Below are 24,467 nucleotides of genomic sequence, written 5' to 3'. Positions count from 1 at the left end.
AGTTGCATTAATTATTATAAATTCATATGACTCAAGGATGTGTGGTGTGTTCTACTTTTAAAAATGACACATCAAGAATGAATAATTACTTTTTAATGATGTGTGAAACAGGAAAGGTTCATAAACACTTATGATTTTTCTTATCAACTTTTCTAATTAAAGCTTTCTTTATTATCAAAATTGATTTGTTTAATATGTTTTTTTTTTATGGAATAGGAGGACAAACAAGTGTATGTCTTTCCTTTATGATATCAAATAAATCACTAAATACCACAACATCTGAAACAAATGGTGCTCTCAGTGTCAAGAAACTCACAGTATTCTTATTTTGTATTCTTTTTATATTTAGTAACATATTATTAACACAAAATAGACAGCCTTTGTCCATTTTTAACCGACTTCAAAAAAAGGAGGAGGTTCTCAATTCGTCGGTATGTTTTTTTAAGGACACATAATATCATGTTACTATAAATATACTGAGAATTAACAATCATAATATTAATATTTTTTGAATATTTTAAATTATAGCTTTCTGTTTATTAAGTACAATAAGAATTATGAAGACTAGGTATTCACACTGTTCTGTGTAATGGGAAAATGTAGTAAACTATAGTGTTTGTATTGCAATTGCCTCTTTTAATTATAACCCATATTAAAAACCCATATTTCTCTTATATCAGTCTTTTTGACCCATACAAAGTGTGCTGGTGCTTAATTATAGTAATATATTTATTGACAAATAAATAATAGCGTCCAAAGTGGAATCTTAGAATCATTCATGGCATATATTTATTTTTTCTTACTACTAATATTGGTGTGTCCAACAAAGGCTTGCCATAGTGGGTAGAATTTTAAAAGTTTCTTAAATGGATGCAAGTTACATTTAAAGTAACTTGTATATAAATCAGTCATCCCTGATGTAGTTGACATAAACTAAAATTAAATCACAAAATCTTAGAATCTTTCGAAATTGATTCTACTTACTTTCTTTGTTAGTTTGGACAACATAATTTCTTGTGTTATAAGATTATCTAAAAATATTTTAATTAAAATAATTTATTTATTAATTCTTAATGGTTACTCATATAACCTAACACAAATTAAAATTGACAACAAAATTAATGAACAATGTGGGACTCGAAAACGCGATCTTTCGTGTTCCATGCGAGCCCTCATTCAGCCAACTGTTCGAGTGGCGTAAAATTCATTAATCTTGATATGTCTTGTTCAACTCTCAGGTTGTAGCTTCATCTACAGAATCGAATTTACAGTTGATAACCTTCTGAACCCCAATATTTGCATATTAGGAATTTTATGTTATTAATCCCAGAAGTGAGGGTTATCACTTAAAAAAAAAAACAAATTGTTCATATAACCTTGTTTATTTTAGTGTGTATTTATTGATTCTACCAATAAAAAGTTATATATGACAAGCGACAATGGACAAACTATACGCAGAACAGATTTAAACTTCCACCCAAATGAACTGGCTTTTGATGAGGAGTTTCCTGTCAGATTTGTGATATTGGACAAAACGGATCCTAATAGAAATGTAAGTACATTGATATATTTTTGCTTGTGGTGCTGTAAATGTGTATTTTTAGGTTTAAAAGATAATTATATATGTGCTTTTACTATTAAAGAGGTTAATAACTCCCTAGTAATTATCTCTGCTTAATTAGATATTATACACATTGTAATTTTCCCACCTTTTGCAGTTAAATAACCTGACATTTATTTATAGAGCTGACATTTATATAAATTGAGTAGAATTATACCTACTGTATTGTCTCTTAAATGTATAACAAAGCAATGTGAAATATAAGTCAACGAAATGTCTGACAATTTTGCTTCTCCAAACAGTAGAGACTCTATGTACGCTTATCAAACAATGATTCATATCATGATATTAGCACTTAAATTTATAACAATAAATTGAATGTCTAAATTATTTATTAATAAGGTTTTATTCATGATTTATTCGTTTGGGTACCGACTAGTTTTGGACCATTCGTAAGTTCTTTATGTAGTGGCTTCAGATAATGTCCAGTCTCTTACTGCAGACTTGTGAATGACAAAATATTTTATTTGTTAAGATTTTTTTCAATAATATGTCTGTTATTAATCAACACAAAAAAACGAGGTTCTCAATTCGCCAATTGTAAATAGATTATTTTTCATGAATTTACATAAAGTTACAACTTTTTTTTTCATGGCAGCTAAACAGACAAACATTATAAAATATTTTATTAATGATATTTAATATATAGATATGGATTTAAATACTTTAATGAGGGCTTGTAAAGTATTTTCATATATATTTAATTCTCGTGTTGCGGTGTTTGTTACCAAACTCCTCCGAAACGGCTAAATGTTTTTGTAAATTTGTGTATATCGGGTAGGTCTGAGAATCGGCCAACATCTATTTTTCATACCCCTAAATGATAAGGGTCACCCCACCCAACCCTAAATATTTTGTTTTTATTTTATTATATTCACCCTTCTACGATCAACACCTATTTTTGTATCGCGATTTTAATATTATTCGATTCCGTCCACAGATACGCAATAGAGTTGCAAGATGACAATCGAATATAATGATTATTGTAGTACGATAAATTTTATATACGATATATTTGGTAGGTCTGAGAATCGGTAGTCATCTATTTTTTATACGCAACTTTTTTTAATTGTAATTTTTTTTATTCATTTATTTTGCAGTACAACTTTTGCTGGGTAAAGTAAAGATGTAATGTTATTATATTGAGGTCTAGAAGTGTGAAATTGCCGTTTTGTACTAAAAAATAATAATTTTTTTTTGAAGGCAAAATATTTTTATTCAACTGAAGTATTTAAACCCGTTATCTATACATTTGCCATCGGGCCACGGGAAGTCATTTATGCCTCTGTGTTAACACTCTGGGCGACCTCGAATCAACATTCAGTGTGAGGGCATTTTGTATTGCTTCTTGAAAAGATTTTTTTTAACACATAATTTTTTACTTTTTAAGACTCACTTTCGTCATAAATTTTGGTTACAAAGTCGCCATCACTTTTGTATGGATAAGCTTCGCTTAAAGCCATTTTTGCAGAGAACATTGACCTGAGGGTAGAATCAATTTTTCATGACATTCTAATTCGCCCCAAAAATCACTTCATTTCTGTGCAGTTTAAAAATAGTAAGGTAACTTGTTAATGCGTGTTCTGTACGTCAACCCATTTCCACAACAACCCACGAATCAACTTCTACCATCGTATTTAATTCATCATTATTATATTAAGCGTACGTTTTTTTTCTACTACATTTTCATTTTGGGAGAGTTTCTTGCGCCGCTTCTTCTCCCTTAGAGCGCCATTTGGCTCCGAATCAGTGGTAGTATTAGAAGCGACATCAAAAAGAATTCTAAAGGAAAATAAATGCCTTTTTAAAGTTCAATATGTGAATTCTATAGGTTGTTACCTATAATTATTAGTTGCTTACTATTCCGAATAAGTTTCTAGAAGCTTATATTATTATTTACCTTATCGGCTGGTCTTCTTCAAGGTTCATTCTTCAAGTCGAAGTTTCCTCTACGGAAGCGATTAAACCAAATCACACGATCATTAGCCGTATCCTCTTCAAAGACAGCATTGATTTTGCGAGCTGTTTCTGCTGCTGTCGTTCCACGCTGGAACTCGTTAAAATTTACTATCTTTACTTTCAAGTTCCAACTTCGATTGAATGGCAAGTATTCCGGTTTTGTGTATATTTGAATTCTAGAATGTTCTTTTGCCAAGTGAAAAAGTTTTCTCTGAAATCGCGAATCGATATGGTTTTATTTCTATTAAAAGTAGCCATAGCCAGCGGCACTTTCATATTTCACTATTCTATACATAGACTTATATACTAGGGTATAGACGATCTGACAGCCCGATGATGAGTTAGAAATTTTGATTTGTCAATGTGTGTGTTAGTGGTTAAATATTTAAAATACCATAGAGCTAATGCCAAGCGCCATAACAATAGATTCGCTTTCCTTTTCTATGTTGTTGTATCTCCGTTAGAAATATTCTTCTCTCTCGCACACTTTGTTTGTCTATACGCTGGTATGTTTATGATAATACCACATTTTTAGGGTTCCGTAGCCAAATGGCAAAAAACCCTTATAGATTCGACATGTCTGTCTGTCTGTCCGTCTGTATGTTACAGCCACTTTTTTCCGAAACTATAAGAACTATACTGTTGAAACTTGGTAAGTAGATGTATTCTGTGAACCGCATTAATATTTTCACAAAAAATAGAGAAAAAAACATTTTGGGGGTTCCCCATACTTACAACTGAAACTCATTTTTTTTTCATCAAACCCATACGTGTGGGTATTTATAGGTCTTCAAAAATGATAGTGAGGTTTCTAATATCTTTTTTTTAGAAACTGAATAGTTAGTGCGAGAGACACTTCCAAAGTGGTAAAATTTGTCCCCCCCGCTTTTACTTCTAAAATAAGAGAATGATAAAACTAAAAAAATATATGATGTACATTACCATGCAAACCTCCCACCAAAAAATTGGTTTGAACGAGATCTAGTAAGTAGTTTTTTTTTAATACGTCATAAATCGTTACAACGAACTACAAGAACTTTTATATTATGTTACTTGCTGCTACGGAACCCTTCATGGGCGAGTCCGACTCACACTTGGCCGCTTTTTACTTTGTTCATCCCAAATAAGGTGTTGTTATTGAACCAAATCACACGAGATTAACAGGCCGATGTAGTGTTACTAAATTTTCTTTTCAACAAGGTGTAAATACATACTTTTAAATGTACGAAATGATAGTCTTTGATACATATTATCAGTTCCGCATATCTAACTTTAATGAACTTGAGAAATTATTTAGATTGTGTAGACAATCCGTGAACGCATCAAGGTCGTATATATTAGCAATGCATAATTTTATTATTTTACCTTTCATGGACTTAGTATATGAGACCAACCAAGTAAACTATGCTACATATACTCAAGTAAAATCTAGTAATATTTTCTCTATATTAATAATCCTTTACCTTTAAACGAGCAATTTTTTTATATACACTCAGCGGCACAATTAACCGCCCACCTTGTTTTTTTTACGATTTTGGTTAAAAAAAAAATTGTGGCCTTACTTGTGAATGATATTTTATAACGTAGGTATATTGAAGTAAAATGAAAGATAATATTGTTTTTAATTATTACGTTTATTTATAAAAAAGTCTGAAAAACACTTTGACCTTAAATCAACAAATGTGAAATGGCTTAAAAATAAAAAATCTGCTGAATAAATGAATTCTAATAGTGCGTATTTCCACCTCTAGCCCTCATGACTTCCATCAAACGGTTTGCCATGCTGTCGATGACATCTTTGATCTGTTGTTGTGGAATGTTCTGCCACTCCTCAATCACGGATTGTTTTAATTCATCTATGGTGGTTGGAGCTGCTATGCGGCTTCGAACACGTCTTTTTAAATTGTCCCATATGTGTTCAATAGGATTTAAATCTGGGCTACGGGATGGCCATGTTAATTTTCGAATGCCGACGGTATCCAGGTACGCGGTAACAACTCTAGCAACGTGGGGGCGAGCGTTGTCCTGCATTAATAAAAAATCTTCGACAATAAATGGAGCAAATGGCATTAAATGAGGTTCCAACACTTCTGTTACATACCTCTGAGCATTTATTCCACCTCTTTCGAAGATAACCAAGTCGGTGCGTGCTTCGTAAGTAATGCCGCCCCGTATCATGATAGACCCACCTTGGTAACCTACTGTTTCCACAACAGTACATGGTGCAAACCTTTCATTCTTGCGTCTGTATACACGCTGGCGACCGTCAGGACCGTGCAAGCATATTCTTGTCTCGTCAGTACACATAACATTCTTCCATTGTTCCATATTCCATTCGGCGTGCTCTCGGGAAAAACGAAGTCTTTCTCTCCGGTGGCCTACGAGAAATTGGGGCACTCGAGATGGTCGAAAAGCTCCAAGGGCATTCTCTCCTAGTCTTCTTCTCAGTGTTCTTTCACTCACTTGAACATTGCGAACCTCACAAAGTTGGTTTCGTGCCTCAACAGCTTTAGTGAACCGATTTCTTAGAACATTGGTCACAAGAAATCGGTCGTCACGAGCGGAGGTGCATCTTTTTCGGCCCTGTCCTGGTCTTCGCTCATATGAGCCAGTCTCCCGAAACCGTTTCACAGCATCCCTTAAGATGGTACGTGCGACACCAAGCTTCCGCGCCACGTAACGCTGACTAAACCCTTCGTCGATAAGAGCGACGGCTCTCGCCACTGAATTAGCATCAAATGGCATGTTTGTGATTTCCAAACACTAGCTTTAAGTTACGAAACCAAAACAAACTCAAATTGTTTACTTTTAATGCCACTGAAGCAATGTAAGCAGTATGGCAACGATAACGATAATGAGATGAAGTTCGATATTTATCCTATTCGCAACTTATGCGTAAAAAAAAACAAAGTTAAGTGGGTAGTTTGTAATTTTTTCGTCACTACATTTCTTTCACACTTGACTTATTTATGCCCAATAACTTACAACTGCGATAACATCAAAATTTGCCACTTTAAAAGGGTGGGCGGTTAATTGTGCCGCTGAGTGTATATAATCTGAGTCTCGGCTCCATTATTTAAATTAAATTTAGTAGTTTATACAGGTACTTTAGGGATTGAGAAATCGATCTAGCTAGGTTTCAATTAAAAAAATGTAGTTTTATCCGTGTTTTTAATGAGAAACAGCTACAATAACAGGTAAATTTCGCCAATATTTACAAGACAAATAGTTCAGATGGGACATTAGGTGATCCGGAAAGCAGAAGACCCCGGTTCGAATCCAGATGTCCTATTAGTTATTTTGTTCAAGTTTGAGAATGTAGAATTCTCATTAAAGTTTTCCGGATATTTTTTATAATACGGTGAATAAAAAATATCAACTCATCTTTGCAAGTCTGAAGGTGTATTTTTAAATATTATACGTATTCGAATACTAGTGTCGTTGCAACAAAACTTGAAATTAAGTGTTTTCCTTATACAAACAGGAATTGCGTTGTGTTGGCTTGCAACTTTAAATGTCTTCTTATTTGGCTCAATTACGTTTTTAACTTCTTTGTTTGCAACATCACCTCTAATTATGTCATACTAGCTGATGCTCTCGACTTCGTCAGCGTACATAAAGGTTTTTTTTTAAATAATAAGCAAGTTTTGAATTGAAGATTATGTCATGCCCTATTTCAGTAGGCGTTCCCGTTTTCGCTCCGGTTCTCAACATATTATGTGAATCTTTTCTCGAAGAATATGGCAAACTAGACCTACTTAGGTATAGTTATAGCTCATCGACGTGAATTTCAGTTTTTCACAAATCCCCCGGAAACTATTGATTTTTTCGGGATAATATGTAGCCTATGTCCTTTCCCACGCTCTTTTGTATCTCTGTACCAAATTTCATTTAAATCGATTTATTAGCTCTGGCGTAAAAGCGTAACAAACAAACTTACATTCACATTTGTAATATTACTAGATGACCCGACAGACGTTGTTCTGTTCATATTTAAAAAAATAAACTCTTGCGGGTGGAATTTCGTAAAATCCATTCTTAGCTGACCTCTAGTCGGCGAAAGGAATATTCCTACGAAATGTCAAGTCTCTACGCCTAATGGTTCCAGAGATATCGTGATGAGTGACTTATATACGTGGAAATCTCTAATATATATATATATAGATGTAGGGATATGAAAAGTAGAATTAAATCTTATTGAATTATAAAAAAGAGCATCTGCTCACAATTCATGTTTGATAAAAGGCACAAAATCACAATTTATTTTCTCAAAATTGATTCCTTTATAATCTCTGTAAGAGAAGTAGCGGGGCAAGAAACTCTCCCAGCATTATTTTTTGCGCTATTAATAAAATATACGATACCTTGAATGAAGATAACAATTAGTTGATTGGTTTTGTAATAAACTACTTTTTTAACTTACTTGAAAAAAATTTGTTTAACAGGTCGAACTGTTCAGATCCATGTATTTATATCATATTTTCGCAGCTATTTATATATTGAGATAAGATATAATATATACGCCTTTCGAACATAAACATATATTTTGTAAAAAAATCTGAGATAAATATATAATCTTTCGTATTGCTTACATTTCTTATAATTCTTGGAATCTCGTTGTATTAATGTTATTGTTCTTATATTACTAGCTGACCCAGCAAACATTGTATTGTCATATAAAGTAATTAAAAAAAAACAATAATTAAAATTTTTGGGGTATAAAAGATAGATGCAACCGCTTCTCAGACCTAACAAATATGTCGTACTACAATAATTGTATTCGATTGCCATCTTGCAACTCTATATAGCGGATTTGTCAATGGAACAGAATAATATAAAAATCGCGTTACAAGAATAGTTGTAGATCATAGAAGGACGAAAATTTGAAGTTGTATGTATTTTTCAATGCTGAATCATAATAAAAAAAAATAAAAAAAAAATCATAGTTAAGCCGTTGCGGAGGAGTTTGTTAACAAAACCGGGATACAAGAATTTTGTATATTAGATATTTCCTCATAAACAAAATATGTGATAACTTTATTGAGCTAATTGGGGGTTAGTTTATGTATGGAAGTTTCATGTAGGGGATGGTGGGGTAAGACTGGGACATTAAGATATTTCATGAATAAAACCTATGTTTTTAATTGCACAATGTAGGAACTTTTATTATGAAAATAATCAGTCAAAACAAAAAAAATATAATTCTTCTCATAGAAATATCAAGTTTAAAAAATATATTTGATTAGTATGTTCTGAAACTTTTTCGTACAGTAAGACGTAGCTCGGGTGTTTTGGTTGAAGAGTAGGACAAACGACAGGAATCTCAGGACCGTTGTCGGCCTTTTAGGAAGATGTATCTAGGCGCTTTATTTAAAGTGTAGAAATAGTTTAAATTTTATATAATTAATTATTGTACTTCAATTTTAGCTGTACCTCACGTTAGACGGTGGAAAGACCTTCAAATTGATTCAGACTTTCGTCAAAACATTCTTCTGGTCGTCCGGGCCGGAGTTTCCGAAGGTGTTCTATGTGGAGCAATGGAAGCCGAAAGGCATGTCGACTGTTCTGCAGGTCCAAGATCCGGCAAACATGAGAGATGCACAGGAACTGTTCGCAAAAGCTAAGGACTTTCAGATAAAGGGCGATTACATGTTTGCGACGCGGCAAGCGGAAAATGTAAGTTTATTTTCATTATAATTTATTCAAGTACCTATTTTCGAATGTTTATATCTGGATTTGGATCTAAAATTGATTATTACTGAAAATAAGAGTTACGCGTATTTTTTATACGCTTTTTATATTAGCTTCACCTGTATGTTTGTATGTTTGTAACCGACATCTTTGGGCGCGATTTTGACCCACTTCAAACAGCTAGATTTCGTTCAAACTTTGTAGATTTATCGAGGACCGATGACATTACACTAATTTGACTAAAAAATGAAAAATTCGAAATTTGACTAAAAAATTAAAAATAAATAAAAGTTAAAAAAACTAAAAAGCACGCTTTATATAAAATTCAACTAAAAAATATAAAATAAATTTAAATTGAAAATAGTGTAAAAAAAATATATTTTATTGTAAAAAAAAGCGTGGGGTGTAGAAGAATTATTATTTTTAATAAGGCGTGGGATGCTTTTTAAGATATTATTAAATAATATCTTAAAAAGCACCCCACGCTTTTTTTACAATAAAATATATTTTTTTTACACTATTTTCAATTTAAATTTATTTTCTATTTTTTAGTTGAATTTTATATAAAGCGTGCTTTTTAGTTTTTTTTAACTATTATTTATTTTATTAAGATCTATCGTGTGTTTTAAATTTAAAATATCTGCAGGGTCACTGGTTATTGTTGGTTTTTATAACGTTAAAAGTCGAATTCATTCTCGATCACGAAATAGCTGGATTTGTGTAATTGGTCATCAATAAAATTTGATGGCTGCCAAAGATTGAAGGTTGTACAATCAACCAATTTGTCTATGTTGGAATTATGAATAAAATCAAATGATATTATTAATATTAGCGATACTTTCTCACTATATTAACTGTATATTTTTCAAGTATAAACTTCTTTAGCCGCGATAATCACTTTTTGGTAGGGGAAAATTTTAGGGGTTCATGTCACCGACATGCTCATAACTGCCTCAAGGGATAAATAAATAATTAAATATAAATATTTATAGTTAGACACTTAGGAGAAATGTCGTGAGTTCGCGTCACCGAAATGCTTATAGCAGCATATCTGTAGCTATACAGCTGACGTATTGTGCAACATTAGTGCTGTGTATATCTTATAAGTGAGATTTAATGGATTAAGTGAATAGTTCAATGTGTATACACTGCATTGTTGAAATAGTGTGTTTGTTTGAGTAATAAACTATTGAAAATATGCTATAAAAATAAATAATTTAATTGTTTTACATTTACAAATTTTAATACTAAAACTTCTAAGTTTTCACTTCTTTGTCTCTACAACTGCTAATTTTTAAAATTATTTTACAAGCGGATACTTAAGTAAATTGTAACTTATTGCCTAAATAATCACATATTTATTTTATGATTGTTTGGTTTTATTATCTCAAATTACAATTGCGATAAATATAATTCATTGGCAGAGGTCTCGTCTATAGTTCACTTAGCTTATTAGCTTCACCTGTCTTGGAACTGACTCATTTGGGCCCGATTTTGGCCCACTTTAAACGGCCAGATTTCATTCAAACCTCTTAGATTTATCGAGGACCGGCGACAATACATTAATTTGATAAAATGATTCTATTTTTCACTTTGCAAAATAAGATTTTTGTTAAATTATATAATTTTTGCATCTATCTGTGATGGGGTTGGAATTGAAGTTCAATTTTAAATTTCAACCATTATCTTTTCAAACAAACTACTTTTTTCAAACTACTTTTTTTTACTCTTAACTTAAAAATTACTGCCATCACCAATTTTATCGATAACTCAGTGTATCAAGTCTAAAATTCAGTAGCTTGAGATAAGTATGAGAAATTGCTACATAAACGAAAATACACCATTACGAAAGAGAAACAAGTCGATAGGTGAACGCAGTTTAGTTAGTTTAGTTAGAACCAGTGGGAGGCTCCTTTGCACAGGAAGCCGGCTAGATTATGGGTACCACAACGGCGCCTATTTCTGCCGTGAAGCAGTAATGTGTAAGCATTACTGTGTTTCGGTCTGAAAGGCGCCGTAGCTAGTGAAATTACTGGGCAAATGAGGCTTAACATCTTATGTCTCAAGGTGACGAGCGCAATTGTAGTGCCGCTCAGAATTTTTGGGTTTTTTGTGAATCCTGAGCGGCACTGCATTGTAATGGGCATGGCGTATCAATTACTATCAGCTGAACGTCCTGCTCGTCTCGTCCCTCATTATCATAAAAAAAAAAGTTGTTACTTCCAATATTTCGTCTTCTCTTCTTTTAGACTTATCTAGAATATTTTCGTTACATACAGTCACGGACTAGTAAAAAAAGAAGGACTCCGCGCCATGATATGTTAGCAAGTGAAGCACCTTTATGCTAGTGTGTGTGCGGTTACGGAGTATACCAGTTACACAATTTTTTCTCCCTTAAATAATCATATATCCACAAATACTTTTATATTATTGTTTTTACACTTTTTCACAATGCACGACGGCATTTTTAAAATATTTTATTGCGACGCAAACTGAACTGTCACAGACGATGGCAAATCGCATAATGGCGGCCGATCAGCCGATCGAAATCGAATACAAGCCTGTATTACACGGTTTGTATTATAATTGTACACGTTTAGCGGCTTGTTTTGGTGCCTCACTGTTATGTAAGGTGACACGGAGTCCTTCTTTCTTTTCTCGTCCGTGCATACAGTAACAAATCGAGACTTTTCAAACCCGTTATGTTCGTTCGCTTGGAACGTTTTGTTTAAAAACAAATATAATGACCACGGTCATTGAGCGCTGATAGCCCTGAATGCGCAGAAATGAAACAATAGGGTCTTCTCATACAAGCTGTACCCACAGGCTGGCAACGCTCTAACAAGGACTCCATTACTATGGCTCCGATGTCCGTCTGTTAGTCAGCGGGCTGTATCTTATAAACGATAACGAATTCCAATCACAATTATATATACCTCTCCTATTTCATTAACGAAAATATTTAACAACTACATAGTGATGTTAGCTACGAAGAGCTGTTTAACCTCATTCCTGCCGCCGAATTCCACCTTCGCACGACACGCCACAAGTTAGGATATCATCGTCACCATCTGATGTGTGGCGGTCCTCCACAGCGCGTTTTTCAAGGAGCTTTCATCCACGTACTACAAAGCTATGGAATGAGCTTCCTTGTGCGATGTTACCGGGACGATACGACATGGGTACCTTCAAAAAAAGCGCGTACACCTTCCTTAAAGGCCGGCAACGCTCCTGTGATTCCTCTGGTGTTGCAAGAGAATGTGGGCGGCGGTGATCACTTAACAACAGGTGACCCGTACGCTCGTTTGTCCTCCTATTCCTTAAAAAAAAAGTGATGTATCCTTGTCGCATTGATCGCTATTTTAGTTTGATATTTTGTGTGCTATAGGTACGGTCTACATATAAAACGTACTTCCTTATTGTTTCACGGAACTGTACTGATAAACAAATTGTGTTGTGTCTGTCTCTGCCTCTGGTGAGCATTAAATATAATCTGAATGTAATTCCGCTGAATATGATTCACGTCCGTTTAATACCTACGCGAACGCTTTCCTATCGTTGTTGTTCAGGTCTCAGGGTAGGCTATTATTGTTAATTATTAGTCCTAAATAAAATTAATTACGCATAATTTCATGGGCAATTCAGCATAGATAATTTTCAGAAATCTCTCGTGAGATTTGGGGGATTTGTTTGAGAAAAATCCACGGGGAAGAAGTTCGCAAGATCGGTAAAATTGCCTCTATAGATGCCCCCTGGGGTGCAAAAATAAGATCATGCGGTCTTCAAACTTTGCAGTGAATTCGAAAAGTTATAATCTTTATTTTTGCTTACTAGCAGATAATTTTAAAGTTAAATATCTATTTCTGCAGGCGTTAGTACAAACAGACAAGCATTTATAAGACAATATGCAAAGTAAATGACTATGTATTGTGTCTAGTTATGAATTTTCTAATCATATAATGGAAAGGGTAGTGGTCAATTCCTACTTATTGTAAGTTATTTAAAAATCCAACACTTAATAAAATATTTGAATCCAATAATAAAGGAAATCATCTCTCCACTTTACAAACAAATTTATATTTATTTCTGCCGTGAATGTGTAAGCATTATTGTGTTTAGGTCTGAAGGGCGCCGCTAGTGAAATTACTGGGCAAATGAGACTTAACATCTTATGTCTCAAGGTGACGAGCGCAATTATTGTAGTGCCGGTCAGAATTTTTGGGTTTTCAATAATCCTAAGCGGCACTGCATTGAAATGGCCAGGGCGTATCAGTTACCATCAGCTGAACGTCTTTCTCATCTCGTCCCCTATTTTCATAAAAAAAGAATATTACTTCGCGTTTATTAATAACACAGTGAGTGTCCAGAGAAATATCCGCGATTTATGTTAAATTATAACCGGTTTCAACCGTGTATGCCTTAACATTATTAATACATAAAGGTTTCTTATCTACTATAAAGACTTTTAACTCAGTAAAAACAATTCACAACACCCTAATGAGTACTTGTTCTATAATTAACGTAATTAGTGCGTGAAATGTGTTAATTTAACATACAAATAATATTTATCGCAATATCTAAACATTGTCGTAATAACTCACTTCTATTTCCATGAAGACGTATTTGGTTCACTAATTCAGAGTTTTTAATTTTTCGGAAACATTATTAATTTGTTTTGATTAGTCTAAGTTTATGCTTAATATCCGGAGGAGGAGGATTTTTAAGAATGTTCAAACCTTGAAAAAAAAAACCAATAGGACATCTGGATTCGAACCGGGGTCTTCTGCTATCCGGATCATTCAATGTCCCATCTCAGCTGTTACAGTTTTATATATATGTGGCGAAATTTACGAGTTACGATACCTACGCTACTTTGAATCATAGAGATGGGACATTTAATATAAATAATTATGTAGAATAGAAACCGAACTTTTCAAAAAATAAAATTGTATGCATATATCCTATTATTTAGAGTTTCTGTTCATGTTATTACATCACTATGAAACCTAGTTTTCATAGGGATATATCTATATAATCCGTTGCTATTTACATTACGTAGTTAACGTTATATGTTTTAGTCTTGGTAGTTAAGTAAAAAACAATTATTTGATTACTTGGTTTTTTTGTGCAAGATTCATTTAATCATGCACGACAGACCTCGACCAAATGTTTAGTTTAAACCACGCTCCACAGTCCACAAGTGTGTGTCATTTAAGTCCACCCGGCAAAAGGAAATTGTTGCTCAAGTGAATAATGTGGGCTGCACTTGGGTATCATTGATCCTCTAACGTAGGTATTGAGTCTAGAACCTTCTACGCTGTTAGAATTTTAACGTGTTTACTAAGATATCTTATAAGTAGTTAAAAATTAACAGCAAAAATTCCTTTTATCAGGACTCAATGAGAATAATAATTAACTCTTAAATTGTTACACATTGCATTAATTGCATATTTGTTTATGTTGTTTATAGAACTAATAACTAGTCGACCGAGCCTTGCTCGGATTTTTAATAATATTCAAAACTTGAAAAAAAAAAACTAATAGGACATCGGCATTCGAACCGGGGTCTTCTGATTTCCGGATCACCCAATGTCCCATCTGAGCTGTTATAGTCTTGTACATTTTGTGGACTGACGAATCGACATTTCAAAGACATGGTTATTTAAACTTACATAACCTTCATAGTTGGCATACGAAAAACCCGCATTTGATGCGTGAGGATCGATCCCAATACCAATTTAAAGTCAACATGTGGACAGGAATATTAAATGGTCAAATAATTGGACCATTTGAATTCACTGAAAATTTAGATGGCGCCACCTACTTGCAATTTCTTCAAAATGATTTGCTGACATTGTTTGAAGATGTACCACTCAACATCTACAGAGAAATGTGGTATCAACAAGATGGTTGCCCAGCACATTATGCCCGGCCTGTAAGAGAATATTTAAACGAATTATATCCCGGTAAATGGATCGGACGCCTTGGACCAATTTCATGGCCCCCTCGGTCCCCAGACCTGAATCCAGTAGACTTTTTTTTACTGGGGATGCATAAAAGAAAAGGTCTACTCAAAACCAATTCAAAATGTAACAGAATTGCGCCAAAAAATTGATGCAGCATCAGAAGAAATCAATGGGAGGAGATTTGCAAGACTGGTCAACAGGTCATTTCTGAGGCGATGCAGAGCTTGTATTCGTGCTGGAGGGAAACAATTTGAGCATCTGCTTTAATTTTAGGAGGATAATAAAGTGTTACGATAATTTACCGTTTTATTTTGATTAAATTTTCCATGAGTTCCTTTCGCAAAAAATACGAAATAGCAGTTTTATTGGCAAGAAAAGTGGCAAGTGTTGTACTATTTTGAAATCTAGACTAAATGGGCCATCTTTAAAAAAACTTGCCATAGGTAGTGTAGTACATTTTTTTTCCAACGTAGAGTGTCAAAGTTGACTGACATAAATTTTATAAACCATAACTCGTCAAAATTTATTTTATTTTACTTAGTTAACAATGATTATTACTTTCATTTGTGGTTACCATTAATAGCACTGTTATTTGAGATAACATTATTAAAAAAATCACTGTAAAATTGTGAAAATTGCGATCACAGTACCTAAAAACGCGACAAAGGGTGTCAAATTTTTAACATTTTCGAAAAATGTCTATCATCGCTTGACTAAGTGACATAGATTTTTTTTCATAACTGGTATACCTTGGCCTCTCGCCCGGTACCAGGTTATCGTTGAGTTTTGGGACACCCTGTATAGTGGCGAAAGTTACCTTTGTATTCTTATGTTATTGTAGCTGTTTCTCATTCAAACACGGATAAAACTACTAAAATTTAAACCTAACTAGATTTTTCGCCCCCGAAAAAGTCAGTTGGAGCCGTTTCCGAGATTCAGATTTTATATAATATACAAGAATTGCTCGTTTAAAGATATAAGATATCACACTCCACGTCATTTATAAATTATTATATTGGTATGGGGCAACGCTGCCGATATTAATACAATATTTGTGCTGCAGAAGAGGGCTATTCGCGCTATTTATAACCTAGGTCCTGAAGAATCATTGAGAGCAAAATACAAATAAATTAACATCTCGACTGTTGCTTCTCAAAATATTCTTGATAATGTAATGTATGTTCATAGGCACATAAGTGAATTTACCAGAAACTTTCATAACCATAATGTTAACACCAGGAACAGACAAACTGATGATGCCTAGTACTCGGCTAAGTCGAGTTAGTAAGTCTTATGTATATGCTTTTACAACAAGATCCCAGAAAATGTTCAATACAAAAGTATTACGTTATTCAAAAGAATCGTTAAAAAACGTTTGTGTGGTAAAGGTATATCTATAACATAAATGACTTTCTTAATGATACCACAGATTGAGAACGGAGTGACCGCCCTCAGGCTATTAAATAATAAGTTTAATTATACAATATTACTTTGTAAACATATTTATTCGATGAAAAATAAAAGCCCGCTGAGTTTGTTGCGCCCATTCTTCTCAGGTCTGAGGCATTCATTTTGGAATGGGTGGTAGTTTTTTGACTTTCAATAAGTGATGTCACATACTATTTTGGATAAAAATATTTGAATTTGAATTTATGCATGTACTACATTATGCATATTTGTATTGGTTAAATATAATTTTGTCGCTTATGTAAAGAATACTTATGTTGGAGTCCTCGGTTCAATTATACCCGAACTAAAAAAAAAGGTACTCTGGTCATTAGTGCCATTGTATTAAGAGCAACAAAACTGTGCCCTGTACTTCGTCAGCATGGACCTCTATCACGATATGTTGATATTAGATAAGACGAGATTAGGCGGGCACAACAATATTTTTTGTTATTGAGCCTGGGCTGGTTGTAAGCGTACGATAACAGTGCAAAACAGATCTCAAAAATTTGTGATAATATTACATGAGTTTATTTGTTTTGCTTTCAAAGCTTAACTACACAGCTAATTATTAAATATTACACAGTGTTACCAGTGGGAGGCTCCTTTGCACAGGATGCCGACTAGATTATGTGTACCGCAACGGCGCCTGTTTCTGCCGTGAAGCAGTTATGTGTAAACATTATTGTGTTTCGGTCTGAAGGGCGCCGTAGCTAGTGAAATTAGTGGGAAAATGAGACTTAACATCTTATATCTCAAGGTGACGAGCGCAATCGTAGTGCCGCTCAGAATTTTTGGGTTTTTCAAGAATCCTGAGCAGACACTGAATTGTAATGGGCAGGGCGTATCAATTACCATCAGCTGAACGTCCGACGTTATTTTCATCAAAAAAAAAAAACACTTGGGGTAAGAAATGACATTAAGTAGATTCTATCCTGAAATTTGCAAATTTCCCGAAACGTGCTTACGAATTTGTTGCAGTCGAAGTCTATATGAGTAAATCAGAATACAGTCATCATATTATATAGCAATTTTCATGAATATCGTTCCATCCAATAGTGAGTTCTAACAGGAACAAAAATATCGTAAATCGTAAAAATTTAAATATCTTTAATATCTTATCACAAAAAAGAGATAAAAATGCTTTATGAGTAGTCAAATTAAAAACTGGTTCCAAACCTCGCTTTAAAATTTTAAAACTTGAAGTATGGATTTCTGCACAGCATAAAGCATTCCTAACATTTGATATCTAGGTACTATTATAGTAAATAACACATGTAAGCATATAACCAGAACTGTTACATGTCCCAACGGTATCAATATACTATCGACAAAATTCATTCCTTTTAAGGGAATGCAGTTATTATAATGACATTGTTAGAGACTGTAACATAGATAAAGATTTATTTAATACCACAGTAACAAATTTAAAACACCAGCTCAGCAAAAATTTTTTCATATAATATCGACAACAACGCCTAAATTTATAGAAAATAATAAGCTCAATTAGAATTTATATAGATATACTAGCTGAGCCAGCAAACGTTGTATTGCCGATATTAAAATCGCGACACAAAAGTAACTGTTGATCGTAGATGGGTGAAAATTTTAAGTTGTATGTATTTTTTAATGCTGACTCATAATCAAACAAATTTAAAAAAAAATGTCAAAAACTGTAAAAATAAATTCGTGTGGACCACCCTTAACATTTAGGGGGATGAAAAATAGATGTCCGATTCTCAGACCTACCCAATATTCACTCAAAATTTCATGAGAATCGGTCAAGCTGTTTCGTTCCGTTCAAGGTGTTCAAAGTTTAACACCATGACACGAGAATTTAATATATTAGATTTATTATTTAGTATAATATAGTTAGTGTAGACTGAAGAGTATATGAATAAGCAAATTAGTATTCAATAAATAACAGTCTTTATTGAACACGTGCGTGTAGATGCACGTCCATTTATGTACAAAATTTTTATGTATAATAGATTAAAATTCTTATATAAACTAACTAATCTTACTTACCATGTCGCTAGGTAAGATTTTATCTTAGATTTTTCTTATATAAATCTAGTAATCCTTATTTTGTAATTATCTGTGAAAACTTGTAAATAGCCTTTAATGTAAATATTTTCCTAACAATTATTGTATTTAGCTGTAAGTTTTCCAATTACAATAAAATAAAGACGTGGAAATATATACATATAGGAATCATATATCTTAATATATATAAATTACGTGACACGTTGTTTGTCCGCGATGGACTCCTAAACTAATGAACGGATTTAAATGGAGATTACTTCATGGAGTGCAGTTTGGTCCAACTTGAGAGATAGGATAGTTTTTATTTCGATTTGGGACCCATAATTATTTTTATTTTCAATATTTGTCTTGTATGGACATATTTTCTATGAGAGAATTTAGTGACGCACGGTTTGACAGTTCCGCTGTAAAACATTTTCATTGTTACAACCGAGAGCATTTTTTACGAAATAATTCTTGATGTTTTGAAATATTATTGGATTTATTATTCCTATCAAACAGTATTTTTTTATTATCTACATAACAACGTCTGTCGTGGCAGCTAGTGTAGGTATGTATATATCTACCAAACAACCGAATCTCGTTACAATGATAATTTTAATAATATATTTCACACTCATTATATGAAACATCTGTTTTTTTTATAAACACAGTATTCTAAGCTATATTAATAATAAGTTGAATGACTAAGGAAATTTACTGAACCTAAAACAAGATTTTTGACTTGTATTTGTGATAATTAATGCTTCGCTCAAATGTTACACACATATGAAGTGACCTCGAAAATCTTGCTTATTTACATTCATTTGTATACATTATATATTCAGTACAGCGATAAGATTAAATAACCTTAAGAAGGAAATTATAAGGTTACTAAATAATGAATAAAAAAAGTGTCTGTTCTTATGTAGGCCCGAGAGTTATACTTTGGCAAAGCTTAATAAAACACAAATCCTAAATTTTTTTATTCCTCGTGTTATTTTACAAAAAGTATTAAATACTACCAATGAGAATATTATTATACCGCATAATTTAGATGAAGTTTATTTTAATATTATTAAAATTATTATCTAAATTATTTTTGTACAATTAGAAAGAAATGATAGAAAGTATGAAAGTATGTTTGTTGAATCTCTTTACATATTATATTATATTGTAATTGAAATGATTTTGTAAATCGAAGTAAATGTAAATCATGATATAAAAGAGTGGCAATGAGTTTCTTGCTACTTCTTCTCATTACCTCAAGCCTTCACGAAGCAGCGGTAGATTCAATAAGAAAAAATATTTTTTTGACATTCATAAGTGTCATTTCCGTGACCTACCTACACGAATAAAGTGATTTTGATTTGATTTAATTTGATTTGATTATACTTTCATTTTATTTTACAATGTATACATATTGAAATTTATTTAATTCTTGTCCATTGGTTGTGGTTTACTAGTCATATGAGTAACATGAGGCTTATTTATTGGTTTCCAAGCAGCACACATATATATATACTTTACAATATAACGCTACTTCAGGAGATCATGATTAACATATACGTCAATTAAATGGAAACACTTATGATTGCGTGATATATAACTAGGTTATATGAAGTTACTATCACGACTTAGGTAAAAGGCAAATATCTACATGTTTTAACTAATAAGAAAATATATGCAATAATTTAAAACACACTTAAGAAGTAAATAACATTAAATGAGCCAAAACTTATAGACATTATAAAATACACATACAAATGATTTGAGTTTTCTTTAGTGCTAATCCCGCCAATATTTGTCTCTAAACAATTCGACACGTGTTTCTTCTCTACACGAGGCATCCTCAGGACGTGTTGTCTTGCCAAAATCTGTTATCAGTCTCGTGCCAGATTTTGGCGAGACAACACGTCCTGAGGATGTCAAATCATTTGTATAATTATGGATTTCCGCAAAGTAACGCTTCAATATTTTTTTTTATTATAAAATACATTAATTATAAGAACGCAAAGATAAGCTACTTCTCTGCAGCTAACTGGCGCATTGTTTGAAACTAGGCGTCGAAAACAACAGCCTATTAGATAACAGCGCGATAATACGTGGCAAATTATAGTTAAGCGGCCGCCCAGGGGCATTCGAAACACCACAGTTCAAGAGATGCGTTGCCGGCCTCATAAGTAGGTAGTAGGCTCTAATGTATAAATGTATATTGAAGGGAGCTTGAAGATCATTACTTCGTATAGATTCGAGAAAAATGCAGCCGGCAATTTAGTCCATTAAGTGGCAGTGTGAGGCAAAAAGTACCTCGCTAAACGTGCGGTTGCTAGGCAACAACATGATGTTGGTGCCCTTTCGTATTTTGACGTTATGTCCGGTGAGGGGATTCGGCCGCTGGTCTCAATCTGAACAACTCTTCTGAGCACTAACCTGATATATGCGGTAGAAGTTGTAGAGATCCCACATCGCTAAGAAACGCGAAAGAATCAAGGCGATCGGAGATGACATGATCGTCTTTGAGTCGAGCCACTCTTCTTTTTATGCCGTCAAATGGAAGAAACTGTTTCTATGGACAGCTTGCCCAGAGGTGAGAACAGTACTCTATGTAAGCAAGCAGTCGCTTGAAATGAAGCGCTGTGTCGTCTTACTGAGTACACCACGCTTTTTAGAGGCCAATTAGGCCATCTCTTTCAAGTAATAGCCGAACTAAACTTTGCTTAAAATATCAACGCCGAGTATGCTGAAATCGAGGGGATACCAAAAAGGGAGACAGACGTTTTAGCAGCGAACTCACGTACCTACTTGTATCTTCGTGGACTAAATTTCACCGCCTCCGAGACTCAAGTTTGTTTTGGGTCTTGTCTACACTTTCCCGAGAGACGACCGGTGTAGAAGGCATACCTTGTGCTGTAGTCTGCATAGCAACGGATGTCACTGAATTGAATAGTGTAGAGCAGGGGTCGGCAAGTAGTTTTATGTGGGGTCCGGACACTGTGGGAAAATTTTAACGAGGTCCAGAAAAAAACAACAACGATAATAATTAAGTTCTAATTACAACTATTTATTATATGGTTTTATATTCAGTATTAGTTTTTGTAGTTTAGTACTCGAGAAGAACTGCAAATTCAAAGTGTGTCTTCTAGGTCCGTTAACCTCGAACGATATTTGATATTGATGAACATGTTTCACATACGTATGTCGAGCCAGACATAGTGGCTAAATTGATAGCTAGTTTTGTTTTGCAATTTTCATATTTTTCTTTATCGTATTTCCAAATAGGCTTTCAATATTTAAAAATAGGCTTTAAAATATTATTCCAATAAATAAAGGTATTCTTATCTACGTATTAATTTGTGCCTGGTTTACAAAATGAATTACAATATTTGGCGGTCCGAGATTCGCCTATGACGGTCCGCCTGTTGGCGACCCTTGCTCTAGGGTTTATGACGCAGCATGCATCGTCGACAACAACCTTGATGATTCGATCAGTCAAAATAAGAAAATTTATTGAAATAGGCGTTACTTTGCGGAAATCCATAATTATTAAAATGATTTGAGTTTTCTATAGTGTTAATTCTGCCAATATTTGTCTTTAAACAATTCGACACGTGTTTCGCCTCTACGCGAGGCATCCTCAGGACGTGTTGTCTCGCCAAAATCTGGCACGAGAAAGACGAGATCGACACGTTTCGAATTGTTTAAAGACAAATATTGGCGGAATTAACACTATAGAAATCTCAAATCATTTTAACAGTCAAAATAAAGCTAATTCGCATAACTCCTTGGGTAGCCCATAGTAGGGCCAGTTTCGCTATAAGCTCTTTGTGCCATATTCGATGAAAGGCTATTGCTGTGTCCACTCACTCACCGTTAACTCCTCACTCTTAGACTCGACTGTATACGCCCATTTATGAGGGATGAGATATTCAAGAAATGTCAACTTACGGCCGTTCCTAATATACTATTTATAGATAGAGATAAATTACTACCTTCGACTGTCAGTAATTAGCTGTCAATAATCTGAAGCTGTCCCAATATACCCGATAAGTCATTCTAATCGCCTAATATTGTCTATACGTCGTCCCATTGACAGACAGTTTGTTCGGATAAGGTGAGTTACCGTCGATAAGTTTATTGAGACAGAAAAGTCAACGATAGTTACGATTTTAATCTCAAGTAGTAGGTAGACTGAATATTGGGAATGGCTGTATTAGATGTATAAAGATGGAAGTAAATTCACAAGGTTCATTAACACGGATTCGGGTCGGATGTTTGAAACATAAAGTAAATATTAAACTAACAATTTCGCTTAGTTCGCGCAATTGATACGATGTCTATTAATGTTAAGTTCCAGTAAGTTAATGTTATTGAACATAAGGATCGTATTGTATGTTTGTTTATGTTCAGGTTATGACTCATGGTAAACGATAAGAGGAAACAGTAATGAACAATGACTATATTACTTTTTAAGGTTTATTTAATACTTATTATTAATAAATAATTTGTTTTATTAGAATTAATGATAGAATAGGCAGAGTAGTCAGCTAATTTTAGGTGATTAGGCATCAGCCCATCTTAATATATATATATATATATATATCTTTTATGCGTCTGTTGTAACTGAACTCCTCCTAAACGGCTGGACTGATTTTATTGAAACTTTCCGTGTGTCTTCAGGTGGATTCGAGAATGGTTTAGATTGACAATTGAACTGCCTCTTAAACGGCTGGATTTTGATGATTTTTTTGTGTGATCCAGTGAATTTGAGATTGGTTTAGATTCTAAATTCCGTCCATATAATATAATTCTCCTGCTCATGTGTATGTTAGTAAACTCCTCCTAACGGCTGGACCGATTTTTCAAATTTAAGACGTGTGTACAGGACAACGTCTGTCGGGTCCACTAGTATAATATACAGGCTGTCCCAAAGCTATGGGACATGAAGGGAAAGTACCTTAAATATCGAAGATAGGCTATTTTACTGAAAGAAGACTTTATGTTATTTTTAAAAGTTAGTAATTCTGCATTCAAAGATTTTCTAAAAATTACTTGCCTCGTCTGGGAATCGAACCGACTTAAATGTAAAAAAAAACACCCCAACTCTTATGATGCCAATCGAAAGAATGGCTAAAAACTAATAAAGTCTTCTCTCAGTAAAATAGCCTATCTTCGATATTTAAGGTACTTTCCCTTCATGTCCCATAACTTTGGGACACCTGTATAAATCCAGTGTCCTGATGTTTGTTTCCAATGAACTGTTAAACTAATGATCGGATTCTAATGGGGATTTCATGGAGTTCAGTTTAGTCCAACTTGAGAGATAAAATTTGTATATCGATTTGGGATCCATAAATATTTTTATTTCCCATATTTGTTTTGTTTGGACATATTTTCTATGAGAGAATTTATTGAGGCACGGTTTGACAGTGATGCTTTGAAACAATTTAAATTAAAACAACAGGGAGCATATTTTACGAAAGGATTCTTGATGTTATGAAATATTATTCACCAATTCATAAGAAACAGTATTTTATTTATGACCCAATAGAACAATGTCTATCGGGTCAGCTAGTAGAATATACAAGATGATAAGAATTGTAATATCAATAATAATCTTCACTCTATCTCCGGTTGTGGCCTACTTGAGATAAAAATCGTTGACTTTTCTGTCCCAATTAACTTATCGATGGTAACTCACCTTATCCATACACGCTGTCTGTCAATGGGAGGACGTATAGCTTACCAGCGATAGAAGT

General features: G+C 33.6%; 1 protein-coding gene across 2 annotated transcripts in view; it reads left to right on the top strand.

Moving 5' to 3' along the window:
- LOC126974055 (sortilin-related receptor-like) overlaps window positions 1-24,467 on the top strand; it is an 82,085-nt gene that overhangs the window by 1,424 nt on the left and 56,194 nt on the right. For both annotated transcript variants that reach the window (XM_050821438.1, XM_050821437.1), the window contains exons 3-4: window positions 1,391-1,552; window positions 9,008-9,256. In XM_050821438.1, coding sequence (XP_050677395.1) covers window positions 1,391-1,552; window positions 9,008-9,256 — 411 coding nt within the window. The remainder of the gene's footprint in view (window positions 1-1,390; window positions 1,553-9,007; window positions 9,257-24,467) is intronic.

Source organism: Leptidea sinapis, chromosome 31 (genome assembly GCF_905404315.1).
Source record: "Leptidea sinapis chromosome 31, ilLepSina1.1, whole genome shotgun sequence".
Classification (NCBI taxonomy): domain Eukaryota; kingdom Metazoa; phylum Arthropoda; class Insecta; order Lepidoptera; family Pieridae; genus Leptidea; species Leptidea sinapis.
The sequence above is the reverse complement of the archived record's forward strand: the minus strand, read 5'-3'. Positions and strand labels throughout refer to the sequence as shown.